This window comes from Vombatus ursinus, unplaced genomic scaffold (genome assembly GCF_900497805.2).
Source record: "Vombatus ursinus unplaced genomic scaffold, bare-nosed wombat genome assembly UNPS02014778.1, whole genome shotgun sequence".
NCBI classification, from domain to species: Eukaryota; Metazoa; Chordata; class Mammalia; order Diprotodontia; family Vombatidae; genus Vombatus; species Vombatus ursinus.
In genome coordinates, this window is record NW_020954556.1 from 18,838,830 (window position 1) to 18,849,493 (window position 10,664).

At 37.6% G+C, this 10,664-nt stretch overlaps 1 protein-coding gene across 5 annotated transcripts in view; it reads right to left on the reverse strand.

The window, feature by feature from the left end:
• SLC23A2 (solute carrier family 23 member 2) overlaps window positions 1-10,664 on the reverse strand; it is a 113,336-nt gene that overhangs the window by 21,915 nt on the left and 80,757 nt on the right. For all 5 annotated transcript variants that reach the window (XM_027865214.1, XM_027865215.1, XM_027865213.1 and 2 more), the window contains 4 exons: window positions 9,802-9,869; window positions 9,418-9,599; window positions 6,745-6,865; window positions 6,001-6,157 (listed from right to left, as the gene is read on the reverse strand). In XM_027865214.1, coding sequence (XP_027721015.1) covers window positions 6,001-6,157; window positions 6,745-6,865; window positions 9,418-9,599; window positions 9,802-9,869 — 528 coding nt within the window. The remainder of the gene's footprint in view (window positions 1-6,000; window positions 6,158-6,744; window positions 6,866-9,417; window positions 9,600-9,801; window positions 9,870-10,664) is intronic.

A 10,664-nucleotide genomic window follows, 5' to 3' on the forward strand; every position in this document is an offset into this window, starting at 1 on the left:
AACTGCTCATTCCTGACTTCTCCATCCTGCCATTTCCTATACACCCTTCAATACAGGAGGCCCACATGCCCTTGCCTATTGTCCATTTAAAGTTTGACATTGACTAGGAGAAGGCACTGTCAAAGCTCACAGGGACTCACCTCAAATTAAAGTTAGTTTCTTGATTTGCTGCAGGGTATATATTCCAGGAAGGGAGGCAAGAAAGATTGGTATGAGTGGTTAGGTGGAAGCACAGAATAAAAGGGGAGACTGGAGCCAGTTTGTGGTGGGGCCTTGAACTTCATCTAGTAGGCCAAAAAACATTGAAGGTTCTTGAGAAGAGAGGCAAAATAGAGATGCTACAGAAGCCCCTCCAATCTATCATAGAATAATAATGCCTGAGTATACTCCATGAGGGGCATTACCTATAGCTTAAGCCCATTCCACTTGTAGACAACTAGAATCATTATCCTTATATAGAGCAAAATATGGCACACTACAACTGCTATCCAATCCTTGCCTTCAAGACCAAGCAGATGAAGTTTAATACTTCTTCCACATGACAGACCTCAAAATATTTGTGACCACAAAGGTCTAGAGTCCATATGTAGAGAAAATAACATCAAAGAATATGTAATTATAATCTCAACCAAAATGAATGAAACATGGTACGGCAAATTACTCTTACTATAATGCCAACATTTATCTTGCACGTTCAATGCCATGGAAAGTTAATAAATAGCCACACAGGATAAAAGCTTCAGCACTGGAAGGGACTTTAGAAGTGATCTAGTTCAATGCTCTCATTTTATAGAGGGGGAAACTGAGGCCCAGGTAGGTTGAGTGGCCAAAGTTATACATCCAGTAATTAGTGGGGCCAGTACTTGAACTGAAGTCCTTTGACCCCAAGCTTGGTTCTCTTCACTGTAGCACTGTTTATGGATTCACTGTGAGGAACTGAGCTTCTTACCTCATTTTAGTCCTAGTTTTGCCCCTTTACTATGATTGGTTTGGACATATTGCCTCAAAATCTTTTTTTAAAAATTACTTTCGATTTTTTTTTTCAATCAGTAAAAATCTGCTTTTTTGCCCTTCCCCCAAACCCCACCTTACCACCCAACCTGAGAACTAAACAAAATAAAACAAAAAAACAAAAACACAAACACAAACCCAACCCAGTTACAAACATATATAGTCAATTAAAACAAATTTCCACATTGGCTATGCCAAAGAAAATTGTCTTATTCTGCATTGTGACTCCTTTGCTTCTCTATAAGGAGGTGGGTAACCTGTTTCATCATTAGTTCTCTGGAATCATGGCTGACCATTATGCTAACGAAAGTTCCCAATTCTGTCAAAGTTGTTTGCCTTTACCATATTGCTGTCATTGTATAAATTATTCTCCTGATTCTTTCATTTCACTTGGCATGAGACATAAAAGTCCTCCCAGGTTTCTCTGAAACCTTCATCCTTTCTTACAAAACAATACTATTTCATCATATTTATATACCTATACTTATTCATCTATTCCCCAAATTATGAACACCCCCTCAGATTCCCATTCTTTGCCAAAAGAATTTATAGCTCGAAAGAGCTATAAATATTTTTGTATGTCCTTAGAGTTTGTCTTGCTTAGAACTAATCTTTCCCTTAATCTACCCTCCCTTTAATCCCCCCCCCTTAGTTCCCAGTTGAGTGAAATGTACATCAGTACCCAACTATATTGTCCCTTCCTTTAATCAGCTCAGATGAGTGAGGCTGAAGCACCAGCTGGTCCCTCCACCCTAGCCTCCTTATTTGTATAGATGGCTATTTGTGTACCCCTTTATTATGAGATAATTTCCCTCAATCTTCCTTTCCCTTATTCCCCCTTCATCCCAGTGCATTTTTCTTCCTCCTCTTTCCATTCTTCTCTTAATATCAAGACATAACAGAACCATTACTAGGACTCATCTAATTAGACTCCCTCTATGACCTCTCAGGAGATAAATGTATCATTTCCCTGTATGCAATTTATCTTTTTATAATCAATTATTGTTATTCATTCATATTTATCTTTTTACATTTCTCTTAATTCCTGTGTTTGAACTTTAAAGTTTCTAGGTGCAGCTCTGGTCTTTTCAAGAGGAATGCCTGAAATCTTCATTTCATTAAAGTCTTTATTCATTAAAGATTCTTTTTTTTCCCCTGTAATGTCGTACTCAGTTTTGTTGGGTAAGTTATTCTTGGCTGTAAGATCATATCCTTTGCTTTCTGGGGTTATCACTTTCCAAGTTCTCCATTCCTTTTTAGTTGTGACTACTAAATTGTGTGTGATCCTAACTGTGGCTCCTCGGTACTTGAATTTTCTTTGACCTAGAAGCTCTAGATCGGGGTGGGGAGACCACATGTGGCCTAGAGGCCACAGGTTCCCCACCTCTGCTCTAGATTTTGGCTATAAAGTTACTGAGAGTTTTCACTTAGGAGTTTCTTTCAAGTGGTGACTGGTGGATGCGTTCAGTTTCCACCTTCCCATCTGGTTCTAAAAGATTTGGGCAGTTTAAAAATTTCTTGAAATATCAACCATTCAATCAATAAACATTTATTAAACACCTACTATGTGCTAAGTGCTGGGACTACAAAAAGAAACAAGACAGTCCTTGCCTTCAAGGAACTTACCACCTAATGGAGAAGACAATGTGCAAATAAAATACATACAAAGTAAGCTATATACAGAATAAATAGGAAATAATTAACAGAGGGAGGGTACTAGAATTAAGGGGTTGGGGAAGGCTTCCCATGGAAGAAGACATTTTAGTTGAGACTTAAAGGAAGCTGCACGGGTCAGTAGTTAGAGTGGAGAGTGAGAGTATTCTAGGAATGGGGGACAGCCAGAGAAAATACCTGGAGCCCAAGATGGAGTGTCTCACTCATAAAGTTCACATCTTTGGACTCATGGAACAGCCAGGATGCCAGTGTCACTGGCTCAAAGAATACATGTCAGGGAGTAAAGTATAAGAAGACTGGAAAGGTACAAGGGGGCCAGGTTGTGAAGGGCTTTGAATGCCAAACAAAGCATTTTGTATTTGCTCCTGAAGGTAAAAGAAAGCCACTGGAATTTACTGAGTAGAAGGGATGACGTTATTGGACCTGCACTTCAGGAAAATCAGTGTAGTGGCTAATAAGAGGATGGACTGGACAGGGCGGAGACTTGAAATATGATGCCTAGGTTATATTTTTGTCACAACTTTCAGGCAGTCCAATGATCTGTGAATTTTTTTTCCTCTTCAATATGTTTTCCAGGTCAGTTGTTTTTGCTCTGAGATATCTTTATGTTTCTCCCCCCATCTTTTGACTTTGTTTTAATATTTCTTGTTGTCTCATGGAGTGATTGGTTTCTATCTGGTCCACTGTAATTTTCAGAGATTTTGCTGCTTGGGCAAGATTTTGTACCTCTTCTGCCACGCTACTAATTCCTTTTCCAATTCTTTCTTCTATCGCTTTCATTTCTTTTCCAATTTTTTCTTAAGCACTCTTGTTTCATTTATTAGAACATTGTTTAATTCTTTTGTTAACTCTTACTTCATTTCTTCCAGGAATCCTAGTTCAATTTGCATCCAAGCCATGTTGTGCTCAAGGCATTACTTGTAGATGTTCTGGAATCATTCTCTTTTGTGTCTGTGTCTTGAGCATCCTTTTTCGCTTGCCCATCCTTTATACAATTCCTAATATCGGGCTTCTTGTTAGGGCTTGGTTCTTCCCTACTTCTGGAGGGAAGCGCTGAGCTGGTTCTGTTGCTGCTTTGACTGTTGTGTTATTCCAGCATCTCAAGGACCATCTGGGAACATGCAAGCTTTCAGTGCTCCCAAAGTAGTCTACGCCAAGGCAAAGTCTGACTGCTGTCCCCCTAGTCTGAGCTCTGCAAGTCCCTGCCCTGAGTTTTGGTTAGAGCAGCAACAGACTGCCACTGGACTCAGCCTCCATCAGCCAGGCAAGAAGTTCTGCTCATTCAGAGTGAAGGAACTTTGATCTAGTACTCTTTCTGTGGTGATGCCTCTGCAGAGTGGGCTAGATGCTGCAACTGAGATTCCACTCTGCTCCTGGCTGCTTAACCACTGCTGGCTGCTTATCCATGTCCCCCTTTCTCCACGGACTGCCTAGGGCTTTCCCATCCAGAATGCTATCCATGTATGCAGGTCCCTGTTGGATGGGTAGCCCAGTACTGAGCAGTGAGTGACAAAGCTCCCAGTTGGCACCAGTCCCCACTGCAGTGCACCAGTCTGAGTGTTGGACCTCCTCTTGATTGTGTGCACAGCTTCTCCCTAGATGTTGGAGTGCTCCACACATGGGCATATTCCTGCCCACATTTGGAGTGGGCAATCTCAGTCTTCAGTGTCAATGTTAGCAGGCCTCTATGTCTTCTTATGACAACCTGGATCTGAGAAAAGACTCACTGTGACTTTTTCTGGATTTCCCCATCAGGATTCAGTTTGATGCTGTTGCATTTTCTATGTCTTTATGGAGGAGTTTTGTGGATAGGAGTTCTGCTACGGTGCTTCTTGCTACTCTACTAGCTTCCCACAAAGTCTTATTACTTAATATAAACTGTTTCAGATAAATAAAAGTGTCAATAGTGTGTGTAAATGGAAAGCAATGCCAATGTGAACAGCACACATGAGAAACATTTAAACATTCAACATTACGTGTCTGCTAGGCACAGATTAATATAGACTAGCACAAGAGTTTTAAATAGCCATATTCAACAAAAATATAAGGTGTGTCACAAGTAAATATATGACTTAATACTGTACACAAATAGAAAATATTTTAAGTTCAAAAGGAGGAAAATAGATATGTCCTGAAGTGAATAACAAAAAGGAATAACAGAACTAACTGAAGGATGGAGTAGTTAAAAGAGTAAGAAAGTATTGTGAGCAAACCCATCCGACTACAGAGGAAGGTTTGTGTAAGGGAGTAGTAATAGATATAAGGTTAGAAAGCTCTGGCAGGACTAGTTCTGTAGGGTTCTGAAAGGCTCTAATAGGAAGGCTGAGTTTAGATTTCAGAATGTAAGCAATGGAGATCCTCTGAAAGCATCTGAGTGGGAGGGAATTATAATAATGAAAGCTGAGTTTTTGACATATTAATCTTACTAAAGGGAAGTAAAAAAAAATCTATTGGGGGGGGGGGAAGAAGCATTCATTTCCAAAATTTCCCACCATCTACTCCCAACTTTAAAGTATCTCTCTTGAAGTAATATTTCCTTAAAGTATACAAAAACTATAGCCTCCTATAGAGAAGAATAAATGGCCTACTTTGACCTAAACTCTTAAAAAAAAAAAACCTATTAATGCACTAGGGGTTATATTCCTCAAAACACTAGACATAAATCCAGACAATTCTTTTGCTGGGACATGTGCTTCAACTAAAATTTAATCAACTCATCTATTATAATTTAAGAGCCACAATCCTCCCACTAGTGCTTGTTAGTTTACATATAATCATATCAACTGTTCTTTTGCTATCAATAAAATGTGTACCCAATAATATTAATAATATTTGTAACAGGTGGCCATAGATGCTTATTAACCAATTATTCCTATGTACCTCTATATTCTTTAGTACCCTCCACCTTCTCTAGCCCTTCTCTGTTTATAACCTCCATCCACAATAGCCCACTACTACTGCACGCATCCATAACACAAAACTTGCCTCAACTGTCACTTATCGCCTAGAGATTATAAATGCCATGATCTCTTCCACCAAAACAACTCAGTCCTTATCCTCTCCTCTCAAAGGTGTCGACAAGCTAATTTGAAAGACTAATACCCCCTGGTCATAAGGAATTGCTACGGTGTAGTTCCCATGAAACACATGCACTTTAATTGTCTTTCTTTAGACAATGTTCCATTTTTGTGGTCAAAATCTCAGTGTCTCCAGTGGTGAAAATTTCAGGCCATGAAGACTACAAATGATTGCCGCAACTCTTTCCCCCTACAAGTAGAGCCTGCACTGCCTTTAAACTGCCTTAAGTATACTTACATGGATATGGAACTTTAAACCAAGGTGCCACAAAAAGCACGCCTTGTCTAGCATCTGTACGAGCATAGAACCCATACTTTGTGCTGTCAGGTGGAAAGACATCTGTCACAGTGAATATGAAGCACAGTAACCAGGATACCAAGATAGCCAGGATTATCTGAAATTGGAAAGGGAGAAGACTATTCCAGGCTAAGTATATCAGTGGTTATTGGTGAAACATAGCTTTTACACGCTCTCTCTCCTTCCCTCTCCCTTCCTCCTTGCCCAACATGGTACCTTGCCATCAATAACTTTAAATCAGAAAAAACTCACAATGGTTTTAACGGATTTTCTTTTAGTGAAATTTCATTTTAAATGCTTCACACACCTAACACTTCAGTTTTGTTTAAATGACAAATACCACCTAGTAATGAACATCTGTAAGAATGACTCAATTCACGTTTGTAAAAAAATGACTGGCATACCGCTAACCTTCACTAAGTAACCCCTTGGGGAAATGGGAGAAGTGTAACAATATACTTTTCACTGTCACTTTATTTTAAGCACTACAAAAACATGCTTCTCAAAGTTTAGAACTGGAGTATACTATTTGGTTTATCATCACTGTGGATAATGATCATTTGTGTGGCTTACTTATTACAGTTCCATAACACAGAAATTTAAAAATTAAAATGGCCTTCAAAGGTTCTCAAAAGATATGCATTGACAATAATTTTGAAAGTAAAATTGAAATTCATTACTTACAGGGAACATTTTGAAAAGCTGCAATTTGTAGGCAGTCCATCCTTTTTTGGATTTATAAATTGGGAGAGGAAATTTAACATTTCTGGCATATTGAGAAAATAACAATACTAGAAAAATAGTTCTGGGGGAGAAAGAAAGATGAGTTAGGTTCACACATTGTCTACTGTAAATAATCCTTTAAGGTTTGACAGAAGCCACTAGAAATCAAATTTTCAGGCTAGAAAATTACTGCACAGCCCTTATTTGAGAAATTATGACATCCTTCTGAAATCACCTCTTTAGGCAGATCTTAGAACAATCTTATCTAATATCACTCAACATTGGAATAAAATATTACGGCAGAAGAGCTAACCAATAAACCATTAACTTGCATAAATGGAGAAGATAGCTCTGGTTGGACTTTGTGAATGGAAATACTAAAAACACAGGAATCTACATGATGAAATTTATGGAATATAGGTACATTTTAGAAACTGTTTCTATTTTGAGACTGATGTCACATGAACTTCATAATACAAAAATGAAGAATGATAATCCAATCTGAACAAGACAAGAAGTGTGCAGAAATTGTCTAGAAAAAGATTCTGAAACGAAATGAAGCAAATCTAAACCTTCCACCAGACTGAATGTTTTACAGTATGATAGGATATGAAACACAATCTTGTTAAGCTATTCTCTAGTTAAGAGTTCCCAGAACCTAGCTAGGCTCTGTAATTTTGGAACCTAATGCTCTATTATTCTACCCCTGCCTTGGTCTTGTCCCCACCCCTCCCACTACTCCAACACACACCTCCTCTTACCCCAAGCCAAACGGTATCACTCACAATAGAATATCCACTGGTCCATCTCCCAATAACTCTGGGCTTTGCCCACCTGAGCCCAACTCATTCATCTGTTCTAAAATTCCACGTTCACTCTAAATCAGAAAGTCTGATTGTGGATGGGTTTTTGGTACTGCTACCCTCAAATTCTGCCTTAATAACTACCTAAGCAATTGCTTCTTCCTCTCAAGAGTGAGAGAGGAGAAAAGATTTTATGAGAAATATTTTTGCAATTGTGTCCTTGACAAAAATTGTGTCTCAGCAAAAAGAATAATTCTATAACATTATGGTCATCCTCAACGTTCCTATGACTTTCTTCACAAAGTCACAAAGCTAGTTAGTGGTAGAGTTAGGACTTGAACTCAGATCTCGTATCTCCTAATTAATACTCTACTAAACCCATGAGGCTTTAAGTTAGACCAAGCCATTACTTTTACTAGCCTATCAAGACTTTTGAGAAGAACCTTTCAGTGGTTTTCTACTGATTCCCAAATAAAGGTCAATTCCCTCAGCCTACACTACCTTCAAAATATGGCACCTCTCAGTCTTTCCAGTTTTTCCTTACACTACAGCCTTCTATAAGCTTTATTTTCCAGTTGAACAGGAGGAACCTGCTATCCCCACACAGGACCTGTGCTAATCCACCTCCATGCCTTCTGCTTGGGTTGTTTCTCTTTACCTGGAATGACTTCTATTACCTCTCTGTTTAAACCCTACTCATGCTTCAAGGCCCAGTTTAAATGGCAGTGCTTCCATGAAGGCACTGCTGATCTTCTGATCTCTGATGCTCTTAGTAACAATCTTTCCTGTTTTAGGTTTCACATATAGAATTTGGATTATACCTCTCCTATACACTTATCCTGTGCCCTGTTTGTTTCATAGTTATTTATGTGAAATTTTGTGAGGGCAGATGCCATGTGTCATTGGTATTTTATTTCCCCCATTGCCTAGTAAAAGGTTCTGTGAAAAGCAGACTTTAGTTAAAGTAAGAAAAGTAAAAAGATAAAAGGAAGAGAGGCAGTTCTTGACTGAGGAACATTTAACTTATGACTAATCTGTACACAAGAAAGGCCCCTGCTACTCCTATCCTCATGATGTTATTGCCAGAGCACTCAGACTGAAGCTGCTATAGTTCTATTCTTCAAAGGCTAGCTTGGAGTTCAGTGCTTAAGGCTATCAATAACTATCTCTGGGGCTAGCATGCAAATTATTACATTATTCTTATGGGAAAACATATTCTGAGAGCTACAAACAACTGACGGGAAAAATAAACTTTTGGAACAGAAACATAGAAGTCATTGATGATTTGAGGACTGCCAGGTGGGTGAGCAAGAAATATTTCCTTTTTGATTTTAGGTGGTTATGGGTTTAATTCAGACAAAGAGGCAATTCAACAAACATCTAAATTTCTAATATGAGCAAGATATATTAACTTTCCTATGCTGATAAGCTATTAAACTGGATGTAACAACAGTCAATAAGAACACAGATTTAGAACTAGAAGGGACCACAGAAATTATCTAGTCCAAACAGCAAAGGAAACTAAGGACCATAAAATCCTTATCTGAAGGTCATACAGGTAGTTAAGTAAGAGAACCAGGACCTGAAGCCAGGGTTCTTGACTCTAAATCTAGTGTCCTGTCTACTATACAACACTTCCTGAATATATTTGTTTTGTTACAGTCAAACAACTTTCTATTTATTAACAGTACTACAAAAAAAAATATTTTCTACAACTGGAAAGAATTTTGCTTTCCAGATTCACTATTATTACTTTATTTAGAAAATGAAGGAGTTGTATCATCATAACAATATTCAAATTAAAAAAAAAAAAGCAAGCAAGTGAACTTACAGCATAGCTATGCCCCAGTGTTTCCCTGCTCTTTCTCCTGCTGCTTGGAAACCAGAGAGACCAATCAGGGCCACTGTTGGTGTAATAGTCAAAGGTCCAATATACTTTAGCAGAGCACCTGGCAGGCCAAGGAAGCCAATTACGACTTCTATCAATGAAGACATGATAATGGCACCCTGGATCTGAACCAAGAAATAAGAAAAGTCATTAGCAACTATACCTATTCTTTCTCCCCTTTTAAATGCTGCCTTTATTATTAAAAACAACAACAACAACAACAAAAAACACACACACAAGAAAACCTGACAGTTATTTCCTAATTAAATAAATAAGATACAAAGAAGTAATAAGAATGACAATGAGAAAATAATGCGTATTTTTTACCTCTCGTATTCTTGGATACCAGATATGCTCAGTATGCAATAATGTTGTTTCATTGGTAACTGAAAGATCTTGAAAACAAAAAGAAAAGCATTTTATCTCAATATTTGGAGAAATGCTGCTTTAATAATTAATTTCAATATTTTTCAAATTCAAAATTTCAATTAATTTCAGTATTTTAAACTAGTTTTACACATAAATCTAAACCCACTGTTATTGATATCACAACAGTGCAGCTTAGCATAATGAGAGCTGAATTCATAGCATTAATATCAGATTAGCTAACTTGTAGGCAAAATCCTAATTTTCAATAAAAGTAAAAGAATTATGGTATAATGCATTTTTCTGTCTTACATAAAAATCAACCTTTACAAGTAGCAAATTTAATTAAATTATACTATGATAAGCCATTACCTTACTGAATTCTTAAGGGATTTGGGAAAGAAACTAAATTAAATGAATGATCTCATAGTAATTTCATGATACCAATTCCAGAAGCCACCAAGGAAATCAACTAGAGAAAATTCAGTTCCAAGAACCTAAAAAGGTAGTCTAAGACTACATGTGTGAACTAGACAAATGTCTGGTTTTGAAATTTTATTAATTTCCCTACCTTCCTCTTAAACTGATCAAAATATTTAAAGTTATTATAGTTATAAAGAAAATAAACATCATTTGTAGGAAATTTACATCTACATATTTCAAAAGGCATTATTCTAATGCATCAAAATGACAAGAGCACTACATATTCATAATTCTTTTGAAATAAAACATTAGCAAAAAAGTGTCTCAAATGCTTCTCTATTACACATGCACATGCACACACACACACACACACACACACACACACACACACACACACACAC